We start from the raw sequence: 18,260 nt of genomic DNA, 5'->3' as shown, positions 1-18,260 counted from the left end.
CTTTTTAAATGTTATTTTATGTTTGTGCTTTTGGAAATGACTCTTACTTCCTTAATTAGTAATCATTTAGCATTTTAGGCTCATTTTGAGCACGTGTGTTTTTTTTGCAAGTCTAATTGTTTAGTTTTATGTATGTATGTATTTATGTATGTATATATCAGGGTGTGCCTTCACCCAGAGACGTCTGTAATTAATACTCAGAGCGGTTCTCAAAAGAGTACACTGATAAATACACTCAGTTTAAATATCAAATACACTCAGATATTCATTTGAAATATCATTTAATCTTGAGGAGCCTTCATAAGAGCCGAGGGAAGCTTTAGATTTATAATGAGCATATTACTTAACATAGTCACTAGCAGGACTAGTTTGACTAACTAGCAGTTAACCAGTCAGTCTTACTTGTTGGACTCAAATTAGACCAGTAACTGACTACAAAAAGTTATGTCCAGTCTTAGCGAGAGAAAGACTAGTGTAAGCGGTTAGTGGTTGGTTAGTAGCGCCCCCTCCCGGCGGCTGGTGGATCGCCTCGAGCGCCTCTGGCGGCGCCGCCGGGAACTGCAGCCGTTTAACTCCTTCCTCGCCTGCTGTTTGTGTCCTATCAGTGGAAGATGGCGACCAGAGTCCTTCAGAGCTCTTTCTCCGGCCTGTATCGGGCTGCACACACGGGCCGGGCGAAAGGACACGTTACCGCTGTTATCAGGTTTGATCTCAATTATTACCCGTCATAAACCTGCGTGCTTCGGCGAAACTCTCAGCTCTGCATGTGTTAGCGTGCATTAGTTAAAGACGTGATTACCGCGACTGCTGCTCTCAGATATATACCGACGCTTTCCTAATGCACTGACTGTGAAGCGTCTGCGCGAGCGGCTCAGCGCTTAGTGTTGCTTTGTGAATCTCAGAGGAGACAAACGCGCGTGACTCTCAAGGTCACCATTCAGCAGAGCGCGTGGGGTCTTACGGTGAAGACACCGCGAGCTGTTTGAGCTTTCATGCACTGAGCAATGAAAGGCTTCATTAGTGATTGATGACTGGTGCATGCAGAACTTCAGAAAGACCTTATGATCATCTGACATGCTGTGACAGTGTGCTGTTATTATCTGTGCACCAAGGGCAAATCATAAACGTGTGCATGGTCTTATAATGCAATGTAACATTCAAGTCTATGTATGTGTAATAATAATGCAGAAGTGGTCTTGTTTCAGGGGTCTGTCGGCGTCTAATAACCGGAACCGAGAGGACAGCTGGTTCAAATCACTGTTTGTGCGGAAGGTGGACCCCAGAAAAGATGCTCACTCCCATCTGCTAGCCAAGAAAGAGGACAACAACTTATATAAAATCCAGTGTAGGTTCTGCCCTCTGCTGTAAATGCTCTCAGTGTGCGACTTGTTCATTAACTCAGTTATATCGCTTGTGTTGTAGTTCACAACGTGAAGCCCGAGTGCCTCGAGGCCTACAACAAACTCTGGTAAGTCAGCCTTCTCCAGCACGAGTGAGCGAGGTGTTAATGACATGAAACCAGACTGAGCCTTGTGTCCGCAGTGATGAGGTGCTGCCCTCCATCCACGCTGACCAGAACTACCCCTGTGAGCTGGTGGGCACCTGGAACACCTGGTACGGAGAGCAGGACCAAGCTGGTAGGAATGTTCAGAGAGACCGGAAGAAACGTTTCTTAAAGGGATAGTTCACCCAGAAATGAAAATGTGATGTTTATCTGCTTACCCCCAGGGCATCCAAGGTGACTTTGTTTCTTCAGTAGAACACAAACGAAGATTTTTAACTCAAACCGTTGCAGTCTGTCAGTCATATAATGGAAGTGGATGGGAATCACGGCTTTGAGAGTCAAAAAAACATACACAAACTAAACCAAATTAAACCCTGCGGCTCGTGACGATACATTGATGTGTAAAGACACGAAACAATCGGTCTGTGCAAGAAACTGAACAGTATTTATATTGTTTTTTACCTCTGATTTACTGCAATGTCTGAACTGTCCTGAGCGCGTTCGCGTCTTCTTCTTCTTGCTTTACGGCGGATCGCAGACTTATAAGTGCATTATCGCCACCTATCTCTCTAACGGACCATTGACACTCTATCTACAATCTCAATTAGGAGTGGCAATGGTCCAATGTTCAGTTTCTTGCACAGAACGATTGTTTCGTGTCTTTACACATCAATGTATCGTCACGAGCTGCAGGGTTTAATTTGGTTTTGTTTGTGTATGTTTTTTTGGCTCTCAAAGCCGTGATTCCCATCCACTTCCATTATATGACTGACAGACTGCAACGGTTTGAGTTAAAAATCTCTGTTTGTGTTCTACTGAAGAAACAAAGTCACCTACATCTTGGATGCCCTGGGGGTAAGCAGATAAACATCACATTTACATTTCTGGGTGAACTATCCCTTTAAGAGCTGAAATATAAACGATAACTTTCATACGTCTTGAGTTACAGCTATGCAGGCCTGAAAAGTGTTTTTTCCCACTTGTGAACACACATAATGTCATAAAGTCATCAGATTTCACACAGTCTCTGTGTGAAGATAACATCACGATGCTGCCAGCTTTCTGAACTCATTTTCAGCCTTCTGTAATTTGTCGATTTGACCCCGTCTACCAAATAGTGGATTACTCAGTAAATATTCATCCATGACATTTAATATTTTGGCTTTTATCATTGTTTATGTTGGTCTCTTTTCAGAAAAAATATTAACAAAATTAACAATTTTATTGAAGGGAGTTTCTGAAATTTGGTTGATTTGACGTGTGTATATTATATTAGATGTTAGTTGTTTGAGGAAGAGATTTGTGTTTCTGTGAGCGCTGACATACTAGCCTCTGGTTCACTATGTAGTGCACTTGTGGCGGTACAGAGGAGGATATCCAGCTCTGACTGAAGTCATGAACAAACTGAAGAACAACAAGGTAAACGACTGCACACTATAAGATATTATGGGTTTGTGTGATCAGTATACACCCATAACTTCAGTGCACTCATATTTACTATTATCCACATCTCATAACACTTCAGCACTGTTCAAGGCGAGTGTTAGCATGAATATACATGGTGAAAGTAGCATGTTGTGTTGAATGGTTATGGTGACTTGCTAATAATGAGCTCACGTCTGCAGGTGGCGCTGTTCACACACAATCACGCGACTTCAAGTTATGTTTGAAACTATATTTACCTTTCCTGAGGTTTTCAGATGTTATCCCACACTGTAGTGTTTTACGGCAGTGTAAAAGTGCACTGCACGGTTCAGCTGTTGAAATGCTGTCTCAGAGCAGCTGCCGCTGAAGCGCTGACGTCTGTCGTGTTGAGCAGGACTTCCTGGAGTACAGGAAGGGAGAGAGAGAGTGTGTGTGTGTGTGAGAGAGTTTGTGTGTGTGTGTGAGAGAGTGTGTGTGTGTGAGAGAGAGAGTGTGTGTGTGTGTGTGAGAGAGTGTGTGTGTGTGAGAGAGAGAGTGTGTGTGTGTGAGAGAGAGAGAGAGAGAGAGTGTGTGTGTGTGTGTGTGTGTATTGCCAGCAAAACCAAAGTGACCAGACTGTAGGTGTTACACATCAGCAGTCCTACAGGCTAGCCGAAGGCTTTTTGAAATGAATTCAGATTCACGGTTGTCCTTTTTCTTGTCTCCTGCAGCCCGGGACCATGATTGAATGGGGCAACTATTGGTAAGAGCGCAAGCAATACATAACTCAGAAGACTGAATTATAAAATGTTTAGAGCTCAAAACACAATTCAAATCATTGAAATGAAGTGTTTTATATGCATGCACTGCTGTAATGCAGCATATTTAATGTTTTCAAGCTCATTTATTCAGTGCTACAGAATGTGTTCAGATCAGTTCAATTTCACAAACGTAGGACTGTTGCGATCCTCAAATTCTCATGCTAGATTCCTGAGAGTGTTTATGATTTCAGAAGTCATTATGATGTGATGTGCATTACACACACTGTCTATAATAGAGAACTGCATTGCTCATGGCGTCATAAAAGTGAAGAACCTATTGGTGTTCCCTCTCCTTCTGGTGTAAATACAGCTTTCATTAGTGATTGCCTTCACAGTAGCTCTAACAATGGAAAGAGCGTGCCTTCAGTCCCCAGCCAGTGCATGAGCATGAAAAAACATAAAGCCTGACTGCAAGTCACTACCAAATGCGTCGGTGTTGATTTTTGATCATTTCATTCCTGGTTGAATCCATTCCTCTGTCTCACTGCTGCTGTGAGCAGGCCTTTATAAAGAGCTGTGTGATCTTCATCATTCAGAAGTGTGATTATTGTTCCTGTTCCTCAGGGCCAGAGCCATCAGCTACCGGCAGCACAACCGCGAGGCAGTGGGCGGCTTCTTCTCTCAGATAGGAGACCTCTACATGGTGCATCATCTCTGGGGTGAGAGAGATCACACGCCGCCAGACAGACTCCCAGAAGTGCTCAAAGTCACGTTTACTTCTATAACGCTTCCTGCAACACAGACCGCTTCAAAGCAGCTTCGCATTAATAACAGAATCAATGATGCAAACCTCTGATGTGTGTAGTGTTGTCCATCTGTTTCAGCGTATAAGGACCTGCAGTCCAGAGAGGACACGAGGAACGCCGCCTGGCAGCACGAGGGCTGGGATGAAGTGGTCTATTACACCGGTAAACACACGCCACAGCTACAGCTCTGCCATCACTAGATGCATTTAACTGAAGTCTTCTCCTGGTCTACTAGTATAACTCATTCCTGTTCATAAGTCTGCATGCATTTATAGATGAGAGCGGTTTTAACGTTTCAAAAACTCCTGGAAGTGATTTTGCTGCTCTAAAACAGCATGAAAAGTCAGATTTAGTGTCAGTATTTCCATTTGATTATCGCTGATGTCTAGTGATTTTGTTATATTTTGATGCAAAATGACCCGTAAGGTTGTGTTGTTTTCAGTGCCCCTCATCCAGCACATGGAGTCCAGGATAATGATCCCGCTGAAAGCGTCTCCTCTCCAGTAATGCATCCATCCAAATCATCCCCATGAGCTCCAGACCAGACCGAGACGTCGGATACTTCCACTGCCGTGATTATCTCATGATGCCCTGATGCCACCCAACGTCACGCACTACACACTTGCTCGGACCGTAATAATTGCACCAGCAAACCCAACTGAATTTGTAGGAATGAAGGCTGTAAGTTTCGAGAATCTTTCTTATGACGTAGACGTATCTGAAATCTGCTGCTTGCGTGAATCTGTATATCGCTCGGCCTAGATCTGTTAAATAAAGTTTCATTGGAATATGTAAAGGATATAAAAGTGCATTAAATTACCGTAAGTGTAGAGTATTAACCCCTTCTGGTCTGGTGGCCGCTGCATCTTTGATTCACCAGATCTCAAAACAATCATATTTGAATGCCGTAGTTAATGCAGACGTGTATGAACGGACTTCTGTCAGAAAGCAAACGTTTACCGTTCACCCTGCTGCAATCTAGTCATGTATTTATTGCATATTTATAAGCTGTAAATATAAACCCCCACATGGAGACTGTTTCATGTTTTAATAACCTACAGCAGAATCCATCCTACATATTCAGATCAGTTATTAACCAGATGAAATCTAAATACACTGTTGGTTACTAAACAGCCCTTGTTTAAGCAAATCTGTGCAGCTGGAGCGGGACAAGCCTCAGCGGGGACGGGTTGTGTGGCAATCTAGTCATGTATTTATTGCATATTTATAAGCTGTAAATATAAACCCCCACATGGAGACTGTTTCATGTTTTAATAACCTACAGCAGAATCCATCCTACATATTCAGATCAGTTATTAACCAGATGAAATCTAAATACACTGTTGGTTACTAAACAGCCCTTGTTTAAGCAAATCTGTGCAGCTGGAGCGGGACAAGCCTCATCGGGGACGGGTTGTGTGCAAATTATGTTTTTTTTTTTAGTTGCTGTATTTTATTTTACATTCTGTTTCTACATAGACATGTTTTTGTGTTGTGGATGAAGCTGTTCTGATCTGATCTAGTTTGTGTGATCGCAGCATGCTCGGGCTACTGTACGCTGATCTGACGGGGCTTTAACAGCAAACAATACTGTAATCAATAAATCATAAATCTACCACACTGTGTCATGTTTACACCGATAAAAGACACGCAACAGCTGTTACTTGTTTATTCTCTCTTGACCAATATTAAAAATGCTCTTTTTCAAATATGCATACTGAAGTAGACAGTTGTTAGCTCAGAAACAGTCATGATACAGTGTTCTCTCGAAGTCTGACATCCAAACATGAGTCAAGTTTCATCAGTTAAAATGCTCACTGTACAGTACAGCAGACCTCTGCTGGTTTGCATCATCTTCTATATAAACAATCGTTTCAATAATAAACTCTAAAGACATACGACCATTAAAAATTGTGCATTAGGTGAAACTAGGAAAGGCACAAAGCTAGTGCATGAGCACAGAGTATGCTAAACTCCAGTCAGTCCTCTCTAGATCTTCTCCAGCTCTTTAAGCAGCTCTCCGAAGCTGGAGACGTACCACGAGGACTTCTCCTTCACCTGCTGCCGCACCACGTTCCCACCAAACCCAATGAAGGCGCTCTGAAAGCACAGGACAGCGGCTCGGACGGACTGTAAGTACTGCAGCTCGTGCATCGGTCAGAGTATGATGTACTCACCGCAGGAGGACAGGCCTCCAGGTCCGTGGCTCCGTCTCCAATCATCACGATGTTTCTGAAGCCGTACTCCTCCTGCAGCATGCTGATGACCCGGCTCTTCCCGCCGGACTGTGCTGTGGGCTGAGACTCGTCGAAGCCGGCGTACTCTCCTGAGACACAGCACACTCGTTCCCACCAAACCCAATGAAGGCGCTCTGAAAGCACAGGACAGCGGCTCGGACGGACTGTAAGTACTGCAGCTCGTGCATCGGTCAGAGTATGATGTACTCACCGCAGGAGGACAGGCCTCCAGGTCCGTGGCTCCGTCTCCAATCATCACGATGTTTCTGAAGCCGTACTCCTCCTGCAGCATGCTGATGACCCGGCTCTTCCCGCCGGACTGTGCTGTGGGCTGAGACTCGTCGAAGCCAGCGTACTCTCCTGAGACACAGCACACTCGTGTTAGTCACTAGCTAGCGCCAGCGGCCCGCGAGCCAGCGGCAGCTCTTACCGTTGAAGAAGAACTTGAGGCGGTTTGCGTAGACGTGATGGAGCGGGATGCTGAGCTGCGACGCCACGTGTTCAACGATGCAGCGGAACCCACCGGAGACGAGGAACACCTTCACGCTACGCTGATGAAGCTTCTCCACCAGCTCCCTGAGCACAGAAACACGCAGCATCGGGACAGAGTCGCTATACAGTCTATAGTGTGGATCATGTAGTTATTTATTATCTTACTGCCATGAGTTCATGTCTCATCTTGTATATGGCCCGGGAACTAAATGTCTTTTACAACTTGAGAACCATACACAGTCATAAAGAATCGATTATTACACAAAATCTGTGTCAATATCACAGACCATAACTATGTCAGCATCACTTGGCCACTGAGTGTAGTTTGGGCTCCTCCTCAATGCATGCTATAAATGCGGTCACATGTTGTGCACACACTCAGTCTGGTTTTCTTCATTAGTAACATGCAATTATACAGGTGTTGAGTTTTATCTTTAGCTCCTTGCAGTCTTATGTTTATATATATTACAGTATATTGTGTATAGTGTAATATACAGTATGCAGAGTATATAAAGTGTATATTATGTATAGAGTCAAGTGTATATATTGAATAGTATGTATAATGCATATTGTGTATTGCATGTATAGTCTATATCAGGGGTCCCCAAACTGCGGCCCACCCCCACATTTGGACCGGCCCGCTGAACTGCCAGAGACATATTTTGAAAATGTAATTGTAAATATACGGTTTCACTTATATCATGTCTATATTTGATAATAAATATTGGCTTTCAGACTAAAATTTCCCTTAGTTATTAACGTAGCCTAATTATTTGTTAAATTCACCTACCAACAGAATGGTACGTTCAACATAACGTACCATCGCGATCGAACAGGTGAACCAGCGAAAAAATTCAAAGAGACGACAAAGTGGCCAAGCGGTTGGGAAAGAGAACGGTTGATTCAGAATGCAGGGTATTTAACCAAAAGTGGACAAGTGATATTTGTTTTGTTCAGTGCGCACTGCTTGTGGGACAAGTGCAAAAGCAAGACTTCACTCATCTCCCCGTTACCCAAAGTCTCTCAGCTGAGAAGCCAGTGGCTCCATTCCCAGCTGAAAAGGCCGTGGAAGCGCTGGAAATGCTGAAGGCGGAGTTTGACGTGCGATTCCGTGAGCTACATGTCCACGCTAAAGAAATCCGCCTTTTCCAGAACCCCTTTGCTGCCGACATTGATGAAGCCCTGCCTTCTTATCAGTTTGAGTTGGCCGAGTTACAGAACTGTGATGTTCTGAAAGACGCATTTAAGCCCAACGATCTCATTGACTTCTATGCTGCCCTCCCTAACGACACATACCCAAACATCAAAAGGCATGCAATGAAGATGTTTATATGTCTCTTGAAAAGTAATAATTTGTCTGTACGGTGCATAACAAAAACTATTCTAGCATTAGGAGGCATAATAAATACATTTAAAATCATAATAAAAGCTCCACAATAATACTAGAAGTCACTCCGGCCCATGTATTTTTCTGTATACTGCATGTAAATAATGTATAGTATGTATAGTATATTGTGTAGCCTATAGTGTATATAGTGTAAAGTGTAAATAATATAGTGTATGAAGTGTATACCTTAATAGAATTGTTGTAAACATTACTGGCACCTTATAATTATTGATTTTAAACAATTTATTATTGTTGTTGTTGTGTATTGTGACTTTGGCAGTGTTGTATATAAAATGAACCATGTTGAAGCATCTTTCCAGAAATGAGGATGGATACCAACTTACTTGATCCCTGGCGTCAGCTGAGGCGGGTGGTCAGTGATCAGCTTGTTGACTTGTTCCCTCGAGCACTTGATGATGGACAGACGCTCACTCAGAGCTGTGTGGAATGAGACGGAGCCGCCCATGGCCTTCAGAGTCCTGCGGACCAGAGATGTGCTGTCACACTGCACACTACACCAGCATCTGTACACTAGCTAGGCTGCTTGACCACACGTGTGTGTGAGTGTGTGTGTGTGTGTGTGTGTGTGTGTGTGAGAGTGTGTGTGTGAGTGAGTGTGTGTGTGTGTGTGTGTGTGTGTGAGTGAGAGTGAGTGTGTGCGTGTGAGTGTGTGTGTGTGATGTTCTGTGAGTATGAGAGCCGGTTTACTGACATCTCCGTCACCGCGTCTCCGACTCCGCAGAACTTGGCGAGCTCGTCGATGCCCTCCTCGCGGATCACGGTGCTGTCGACGTCAAAGCACACGGCGTCCGCGCACCGGAAGAGCTCCTGCGTCTGCGCCGCGGCGGTCATGCTGAGCCCGGGAGACACTGCAGCCGCGGAACCTGCGCTCATTTACATAAGTCTCAGAGCGGCAGCGAGGCGTTAAACGCGTTCATTCATTCATTCATTCATCGGAGCAGAGAGTTATTGCATCAGCCTCAGGGGCTTCGTGCGCGCTGCACAAACACGGACACACACTCATGCACAGCTCAGATCATATTCGCTCACTTCCCACAACAACAAATAAACAAGACACTGGATAGTTCATGAGCTGTGTGACTTCACATGCTCTTATAAAAGCGGTTTACCTGAATGCACGGGCGGGAGAGAAGCGCCTCCGGTAGCCGCAGGAGAGCTCGCTTCACTCGGGCGAACAGCGTAGCTCTGACCGCTTCGGGCTTCTGCCATTCATCGCGACTCTGAGCCGGCCAATCACATCACACCCGCTCACTCGCCGACTGCTCTGATTGGTCAGGAGTTTCCAACAGGAAATACGACTCACGAATTAACTTTTTTACGTTCAGTATATAATTGAAGCATGCATCTTACAAAAAAAAAAAACATTTATATCAATATTTCTAAATGTCTGTTAAAAAAAAAAAAAAAGATTTAAAAATTAAGGTATGAATTATTAAAAGAAAAAAAAAACTTGTCAACCTCATCGGTATGTTTTTTTTCTTACCTAATTTCTAAGTTGTTTCCAATTAGAGTGGGTGGAAGGCACGTCACATAATTTGTTTTATTAAGGTGTTAAATATCAATATGCTCTATCACTCAGAGCTCCACCCACTCAATCCCGTGCTGAGAGAAGTGTGTCCGCCTCCACATGAGCACGTGTATGGAAGGCTGACGGGGCCAGAAGTCTCGTGCAGCCGGGGGCCAGTTGTTCAATTAGTAATCTGATCGGCTTTTGGACAAATCGGATTGGATCAAATCTTGAAAATAGGTTGTTCAAAAGAAGAAGAAGAAAAGGGATTCTGAATTTGGATAAGATCACAAAATCCGATCTTGGTTTTGATCTGGATTAAATCCTCAGTTTGTGCTGTTCAAAACGTTTGTAAGATTGGGATACTTTTGATCCAAAAAACTGGATTATTCTGATCCCAGCGGAAGGATGGATTTCAGGAACAAACATGTAATAAAACTTTAAAACTGGTCCAAAAAATACAACATTTGTAACATGTAATATATCCCCAAACAGCTGTCAATATCAAACAAAAATATTTAAAGTTTTTCTTTTTAAATCACTGATTGTAAACTGCATTTGACTGTTCCATCTCTGATGATTGTGCCAAAGTAGTTATTTGTATAAATGCAATGCAAAACTAGAATGCAAAACATTGGCATTTTTTCCCCATCAGCATGTCCCTTTAGGAGCTCCGTAGAGCATTAGTAATCCAGATTTGGAAATCTGAAATAGTGTGTATCTGGATCAGGGTGATCCAATCCAATCTTGCTTGGAAAAACCGGCACAGAAGTAAGATGGGTTTCAGACTGATGCAGAAGGTCTGGGAACCTTGGCCGCTTTGAATGGCAAGACCCGCCCAAGAGGACATATGACTGACAGGTAAAACAACCAATCACGTTTCGTTTTGTGCCGCGTCATGTTTAGGGGCGTGGAAAAGTACCCACAACAAACAGACCGATGTGTAAAACTCTTGGACGTATTATAAAGAGTCTATGCTGTGAACTTTACATATTTCCCATACTTTTAAAAACCCAGCATTTAGTTGATCCTGATAAGCGCTCATCGTCACAGCTGTAAACCTGAAGGCGTTCTTCTAACATGAGGGGTTTGGCATCACCTGGAAATCCTGTAGAATTCAACCAATTTTTATTTTATTTCAGTCTCAAGCTGAGACTAGAAGTCTTGAAATTTGACCGTCTCAGCACGCAGTTTGTCCACGTTAATGCAGGAATTTTGAACGCATTTCTTTTGTACGTGTAGACACATTCTGGCCATGTTTCTGTAGTACGTTTAAAGACACAGTTTTACCGTTTTAAGGCAACACATTTGAACGTGTCTCTCAACACGTACACATTCTGGCCATGTTTGAACGTGTAATACTTTTTAAAGCTTATTTACCTCTAAATTTACCCACGTATTAATCCTTTCTTTAGTTTATTGCAGCATAGCTTTACTGATGTCTACCATGTTAAAATAAATTAATTAGTGTTACAATGTCAATTAAGACTTTTCTATCTGAGAATGAACGTTGAACTAATGATCTCTCATGTCCTATTTAGATGTTTACATATAACTGACATCACACACAACGTACCGATGCATTATCCCTCACGAACAAACATAACGTCTGATGTTTGCATACGTGCATGCCATCGTGTCACATATGCAAATATCGTCTCAAATACAGCAACTTCATTGGCTGCCGTTTAAAGACTGTTGGCCAGGTCGGCCTTCCATACACATGAACCCCCTCAGGCTGGAATGCCTCAGATCATCAGCCAGTCATTCATATCTGCTGCCGTGATACACATTCATTAATCAGAAAGTGCATTAATCTTCGGTGAGCTATAGACCTCACTCAGCCTGAGCTGTTATGTAAAAGGCTCTTGTGCAATTGTTGTTACAGCTGGCACTGTTTTTCATTGTCTGTAAATCCAGGGTGTATCTGAGTTAGTTTTTCTCACAGTTGCGAGTTTACATCTCACAATGTAGTTATACAAGTTATGAGCATTTACATGTAGTCATTTAGCAGATGCTTTTATCCCAAGTGACTTGTGTTGCCTTGCTGCATGACCCACGTTCTCTTGAGACTCAGTTCTCGGACTGATGTCCTGATATTTTCCGTCAGTTTGCTGGTATAATTCAGAATTCATCGTTTCATCAATGATGGCAAGCTGTCCTGCTCCAGATGCAGCTAAACAGGCCCAGACCATGATACTAGCACAGATGGGATGCGTTTCTTGTGCTGGAACGCAGTGCTTTCCTTTCTCCAAACAAAATGCTTCTCATTTAAACAAACAAAAAAGTGGCTTTCTTCTTGCTACTCTGCATTGCACAGCATGATTGTTGTCCTGATGGTGGACTCCTGAACTTTAACATCAGCCAATGTGAAAAAGACCTTTAGTTTATTAGAAGTTACCCTGGGGTCCTTTGCGGCCTCGCAGACTATTACATGTCTTGCTTTTGGAGTGATCTTTGCTGGTCAAACACTCCTGGGGAGAGTAACAATGGTCTTGAATTGTTCCATTTGTACACAAGCTGTCTGACTGTGGATTTGTGGAGTCCAAACTCAACTTGTAACCTTTTCCAGCCTGATGAGAAACAGCAACTCTTTCTCTGAGGTCCTCAGAGATCTCCTTTGTTCGTGCCATGATTCACTTCCACAAACATGATCAGACTTTGAGAGATCCCTGTTCTTTAAGTAAAACAGGGCAGACACTGACGCCTGATAGTCATCTCACTGATTGAAAACACCTCTGAACAGATGGACTAGGAGTATATATTTTGGTCTCATTTGTTTGATTAAATCCTCTGAACTTGCAGGACTTGTGAGAACCTGATGATCTTTTGGGCCACTGAAGTAGTGAGGTTATCGAGCCGGTGTATGTTTGCCAGTTTGTAGTGTGGAAAATTGTGCACTGATGGTTGTAATTTTATTAATGAAGAATGTGGCAAAGTCGTCAGCTGTTAGAGGGGCAGACAGTGTCTAAACAAGACGTCAGAGTGGAGCAGAGGCCAATGCGTTCGTAAAATATATCATTTTAGGTCAAAATTCAAAATGGCCGACATGGGAAAATTGCACCGAATCTAAAGAGACCAGTTTTGCAATTTTTTCAGAAGTTATAAGCAAAAATATAGCGTTTTCATATCTCCTGACCCCTAGGTGGCGCTGTGGCGAAACTGTGCAGGTAGCCTCAGGTCATGGTTATTATAACACACACCAAGTTTGGTCTCAATACGTTAAAGCGTTGCGGAGATATAGCCTCATGTTCTTTTTTGTGTGCTCTTCGTCAAATTAATTAGCACATTATTCGAAAACGGTTTGACTAATCAACTTGAATTCCTTAACTTTTTGCCAGCATGGTCTAAGATGATCCGAGCCAAATTGTGTGAAAATCAGACAAACCGTCTAGGACGAGCTCGGAAAAGTAGGTTTTTCAAACTTTCAAAAAATGTGGTGCTTGACCCCTAATTAATATTTAAGCCCAAAGAGATCTAAAACCACTAGAGTGAGGCGATCTAACACGGAGATCACTACAAACAGCAGCAGTGTCCTCTGGTTTGATCCACGTCTCTGTCAGGGCCATGAGGTTTAGTCTTGAATGACTAGTAATAGATGTAATGACATCTGCTTTGTTTACTGCAGACTGACAAGTCCAGAGACCAATAGGAAAAGAAAGTAGTGTATTATTATTCACAATCACACTGATGACTCAATTAAATTAAAACAGCATTTTACTTAAAATACACAACATACAGACACAAAATTGCTTGACACTTTAAAATCTGATTGAGACCAATGACAAACAGCAGCAATGAATCTCCAAACACGTCAGCGGTTCAGTTTGGCCCTCAGTTTCTCCAGCGTCTTCTGCAAGAGATAAAGAGGCACATCACACATCATAACCTCCAGATCGTGGCGAATATCTGGCTTAACTTCAGTCATATTTCAGCCCACAAGCAAAGAAATGAAAAGATCCTCGTGAGGCGAATGTGAAGTGTGTGTGAAAGCTAAATCAGCTGCAGTAATTTGCTTGGTTTGGCAGCCAGTTCATGTGTGACAGTTCAGCAGACTGTGACCCGAGGGAAAACAAGTCATTTCGATGGGGATTTTGCAGACTATTTCAGCTGAGGAATCTTCCTGTGCAAGGCTCAGTGTGACCAAACCCTTACGAAGATGTCTGGCATCAAGTTGATTTCAGGGTGAAACATGTTTTCAGAATTTATGAGACTCATCCCGTCTCAAGAGCTCCAGTATTGTGTGTTCTGAGTGTCCTGCTCACGCGTCTCACCCTCTGGAAGTCTCTGGCCTTCTCCCGGTTCTTAGCGTACGATTCCTGACGGCTCCGCAGCTCCTTCTTCTGTTTAACTTCCTCTAACTGATTGTACAATCTGAAAGGAAGTTCAGCCATAAACCTTTAAATGCAAAGCCAGAACTAACTACAGCAATCTGTATCATGGTTGTCCCGAGATGTCATAAATCTCCCATCATTCCCCCTGCTCTGTAGCTGAATGGTCAAACACACAGAGCGGTGATGCTGAATGTGCAGGTACCTGTGTGTGCGGCGGTACATCGTAGCCTCCTCACAGCGTCTGTGTTCATCAGAGCAGATCCGCACCTCAGCCACGCTCTTCAGTCTGTCAGCTGGAAGCAGTCGTTGTGTGAGACGTGTGTATTCAGCTGAGGAGTGTGACATAGGTATCGTCTACAATAACACTGTAGTCGCTTTAACAATATGGAAGCTGACATGATCAAGTATGACACACTGCAATAAACAATCTTATATAGTTTAGCAATATCACGTGAGCAAGAGCGTTTTTTTTCCTTGAATATCAACACTAATGTGAATGTCACATTGATTAAAAAACAACAATAAAGTTGTTACATTTACTAAATGAATGCACATTTTGAATGCATAGTTTTAACCGATGCTTACTCGCCGACTTCATTAAGAGTGACTTACCACCACCTACTGACACTTAGCTTCATATGCACGTTTTTTTATATTAATTTCATAACCGAATATTCAAACAAACTCAAATCATTGTTTATACAGTGTAAATGCATTCATGCCACCTGTATTGTGCATTAAACTGTGTAAATGCATCTAAAATCCACTTTAGATGCAGCTTCACTTCTGCAGTGCAAAGATGGGTTTTGTTGGCACTGATTTCATTTGATTAACAGCCCAATAGTGTCTGTAATAGAATTTACTGATTAAATGTAAGAATTCAACGTAAGATGATGCATACATTTAATAATAATTAGGGAAAAAAGGTCTAAATGAGCACAAAAAAAACTAAATATTGTCTAAAGGCAAAAAAAAAAAGTGTCATCTAGGGATTTTCATTTCGGTGCATCCCTAATGTCATCTAATTATTATTATCTGCAAAAATCACAAACAACAAAAAAGAAGCTCTCTCATGGTTTGGCAATCTGACAGCAGCAGGGCTCAGGTCACCTGTGTGTGGTTCAGGATCGGTGCGTCCTGTGGCTCTGGACACCTTCTGGACCGCTGTGGGTTTTCTGGCTTTGATCTGGGCGGCTCTGAGCGCTGACCTCTGAGCGAGACGATCCCGCCGGCGCTGCTGCGGAGCAGACGAGCTCTGAAACTCCAGCAGCATCACTGCAACACACAGAGTCACGTGACACTCAGCCTACACAAACACACCTGTGCGAGTCGAGAGCAGCGGGTCACCCACCAGCATGAGGGAACGCCGCCTCTGGCCGCTCTGATTGGCTGTCGTCCGAACGGCTCTGTGATTCGCCCTACAGGAGACAGCACTCATTAGCTCTGAATGACACGCATGCAGCAGCAGCACACACAGACCCTCACCACTTCCTGTGCAGCACTTCCTGTGTCTGGCGTCTGTGTGAGGGTGAGCTCAGGATCCTGTAGTGTTGACTCTGGCAGACTGATGAAGGAGATGGTGGACTCCTCCAGGATGCCCTTCACGTCACCCGCCGCCTGAGACACAACCACAGTCATGTGAACGACGCTCACACGGAGCCAAACTCACGAGAGCGTCATCTGACTCCTGTTACTCGCTGCAGACTGTTAGTGGTCTGTATGGTTTCAGGACAGTTCAGCCAACAATGCAAATCACCCTCATGTCATTCCAAACCTGTATGCATTTCTATCTTTATGCGAGATATTTTGACAAACACTGGCATCCAAACAACACTGGTTCTCATGTAAATGCAAAGGCTGATTGGAAATGCACATTTATTCTCTGCCAGCAGGAGGCGCTGTCGGAGCGGCAGAAATACAGAGCAGCGCAGCACCGGACTCTGAAACCTGCAGCACTCATATTTATTCAATTAAATCACAGCCTTTTGAAGTTTAATCGTCTCATTAAGCCGTATCTCAATTCTGGTCTTTCCGTCCCCAAATTTAAGACCTCCTGAAATCATAATTAAATTTAGTTGTTTCAAATTTAAGTCCATAAAAATAAAGTCTTAAACTTTTTAAGGACCCGCAGAAACCCTGATAGAGTTTATCTAGGTGCGTGTTCATATTTCTTGCAGCTCAACTACAGAAACAGGTCACCTAAAGCACAAACCTTCACACTGGCGCTGAATCATTACACAGGCACTACCGCAGTATGGCGAGGTGTTTATAACGTCAGACTCTACCTGTGCTCGCTCTAAGAGCTCGGTCAGGTGCGGCGGCGGCTCCGAGCTCACTTCCTGTGAGGGCATCTGTGGTGCATCTTCCTGTAGAGCGGGCTTGAGAGGGGAGCGTGGCATGAGGCTCACGTCTGCGGCAGTGGGTGGAGCCACAGCGTCGGTGTCACAGAGGGACTCGTGGGTAAAAGAGAGCGCATCCATGGATATCTGCAGGTCTGGCTGAGACTGAAGCAGCGTGTCGACTCTGAGATGCTGCAGGGATGTTAGGGACTGATCTGTGGACTCCAGCCAGTCAGAGGCTTCAGCATCATATGCGCCACACGGTTCTGCTTCCAGCGGGACGCAGAGAGCCGTCGAACAGTCTGCCGTCTCATTGGTGGTGACGTCAGAAGGCAGAGGAAGAAACAGATCTGATGCATCATCTACAACACAGAAAACACAACATACATCAGCGCCACTAAACACCAGAACTAACTGTGAATAGTTTCTCATTCAGCCAAAAAAACAACAACCAAAACTAAAGTTTATTTAATAATTAATTTACTGAATAAATCAACACTCAAATAAAAACCGAGTCGTATATTATTTAAATCACACACAACGCAGTTTTATATCAACTTTTCAATTCTTTCAGTCTTTCCTGAAGTAACTGTGAAGTTATTGTTCACAAGCTATTTTGTTTCACTGATGTCTTTCTGCAGTTTGATAGAACAACTTACTGAAATCATGTATCTGTTATGTAATCGATCAGTTTCTTCTGATGTTCATTATTTGCTGCTGTAACTAGTAGAAGAGGAAGAGATGATCGCTTCACTACAGCCATCTTCACCACACTTTAAAAAGCAGCAAAACAGCATTTATTGCTTGTGATAAAGTCTCAGCTTTCAAATTCTGTTAATTTTGTTTGATATCAGAAGCTTATTGTGATTATTTTGAAGGGAGGCGCTACAAAGAATGTTTACTGAAGTTTTGTTCATGCATCAACAGAAAACAGCATAGACTAGAAGACTGGTTCATTGAAACGGCAAAACTGATAGTTAATCCAGCACTAGCGTCCTCACAGCTGACAGGTTGTGTGCATGAAACAATGACAGCCAAAACACCACTGGAGAAATGCTACTTAAGCATCACTGTCTCTGTCAATGATTTTGGCCCTCCAAAACTATTTCTGAAACTAAAAATTCATTTTCCATGCATTATTAATAATCACTGCTGGTTAGCTTAAGAACTATCAACAGAGCAGTGCCTTAACGCACTGTAATAGTTTATACTGTAAAACAAATGTGTGTGAGGAATATCTTCAGCGCTCTGCCTCGTGAGAACTGTGGTGTTTTCTGTCATTTACCCTGTGGGCCGTCAGTCAGAGCATCATCGCTCATCATCTGTGACACTGACGGCTGGAGCGATGAGCAGACCTCAGCGGGTCCTGCAGCTGAACAAACACCAGCACAGTCAGAGCAATAGAACACAGCACACACACTCACACACACACACACACACACACTCTCTCACACTCTCTCTCACTCTC

The 18,260-nt window shown here is 43.4% G+C and overlaps 3 protein-coding genes across 6 annotated transcripts in view; 1 reads left to right on the top strand and 2 right to left on the bottom strand.

Annotated features, from left to right (window-relative positions):
- The first annotated feature begins 564 nt into the window (after window positions 1-564).
- nipsnap2 (nipsnap homolog 2) lies at window positions 565-5,648 on the top strand. Its single transcript, XM_016528118.1, has 10 exons — window positions 565-703; window positions 1,206-1,345; window positions 1,423-1,468; window positions 1,543-1,637; window positions 2,853-2,923; window positions 3,324-3,359; window positions 3,607-3,671; window positions 4,294-4,388; window positions 4,554-4,637; window positions 4,918-5,648. The coding sequence occupies exons 1-10, from the start codon at window positions 612-614 to the stop codon at window positions 4,980-4,982; spliced, it is 789 nt and encodes a 262-aa protein (XP_016383604.1). The 5' UTR covers window positions 565-611; the 3' UTR covers window positions 4,983-5,648.
- Window positions 5,649-5,685: 37 nt separating this feature from the next.
- On the bottom strand, window positions 5,686-9,821 carry psph (phosphoserine phosphatase). The gene is made up of 6 exons (XM_016528161.1): window positions 9,722-9,821; window positions 9,304-9,475; window positions 8,936-9,070; window positions 7,143-7,288; window positions 6,924-7,072; window positions 5,686-6,575 (listed from the first exon to the last, which is right to left on the bottom strand). Exons 1-6 carry the CDS (start codon window positions 9,819-9,821, stop codon window positions 6,465-6,467), a joined length of 813 nt encoding a protein of 270 aa, XP_016383647.1. The 3' UTR covers window positions 5,686-6,464.
- A 4,019-nt stretch (window positions 9,822-13,840) lies between these two features.
- cep295 (centrosomal protein 295) overlaps window positions 13,841-18,260 on the bottom strand; it is a 15,768-nt gene continuing 11,348 nt past the window's right edge. Inside the window, exons 24-31 of one of the 4 annotated variants that reach the window (XM_016528158.1) lie at window positions 18,078-18,164; window positions 16,739-17,154; window positions 15,939-16,070; window positions 15,805-15,871; window positions 15,564-15,728; window positions 14,656-14,782; window positions 14,394-14,493; window positions 13,841-13,972 (exon numbers count right to left, since the gene is read on the bottom strand). In XM_016528158.1, the coding sequence (XP_016383644.1) occupies window positions 13,934-13,972; window positions 14,394-14,493; window positions 14,656-14,782; window positions 15,564-15,728; window positions 15,805-15,871; window positions 15,939-16,070; window positions 16,739-17,154; window positions 18,078-18,164 (1,133 nt within the window). In that variant the 3' untranslated portion in view covers window positions 13,841-13,933. The remainder of the gene's footprint in view (window positions 13,973-14,393; window positions 14,494-14,655; window positions 14,783-15,563; window positions 15,729-15,804; window positions 15,872-15,938; window positions 16,071-16,738; window positions 17,155-18,077; window positions 18,165-18,260) is intronic. The other 3 variants (XM_016528159.1, XM_016528157.1, XM_016528160.1) reach the window with 3 other exon arrangements.

This window comes from Sinocyclocheilus rhinocerous, unplaced genomic scaffold (genome assembly GCF_001515625.1).
Source record: "Sinocyclocheilus rhinocerous isolate Xijiao unplaced genomic scaffold, SAMN03320098_v1.1 scaffold601, whole genome shotgun sequence".
In the NCBI taxonomy this organism is placed as follows: Eukaryota; Metazoa; Chordata; class Actinopteri; order Cypriniformes; family Cyprinidae; genus Sinocyclocheilus; species Sinocyclocheilus rhinocerous.
The sequence above is the reverse complement of the archived record's forward strand: the minus strand, read 5'-3'. Positions and strand labels throughout refer to the sequence as shown.

Bases quoted from the DNA above. Each gene is read 5' to 3' on its own strand.
- nipsnap2 (XM_016528118.1), top strand. From the start codon at position 612: ATGGCGACCAGAGTCCTTCAGAGCTCTTTCTCCGGCCTGTATCGGGCT. The intron at 1,346-1,422 runs GTAGGTTCTGCC...CTTGTGTTGTAG, and splicing joins CAACTTATATAAAATCCAGT to TTCACAACGTGAAGCCCGAG. The intron at 3,672-4,293 runs GTAAGAGCGCAA...CCTGTTCCTCAG, and splicing joins ATTGAATGGGGCAACTATTG to GGCCAGAGCCATCAGCTACC.
- psph (XM_016528161.1), bottom strand. From the start codon at position 9,821: ATGGCAGAAGCCCGAAGCGGTCAGAGCTACGCTGTTCGCCCGAGTGAA. The intron at 9,071-9,303 runs GTCAGTAAACCG...TCTGGTCCGCAG, and splicing joins GGAGACGCGGTGACGGAGAT to GACTCTGAAGGCCATGGGCG. The intron at 7,289-8,935 runs GTAAGTTGGTAT...TTCTGTGCTCAG, and splicing joins CAGCTGACGCCAGGGATCAA to GGAGCTGGTGGAGAAGCTTC.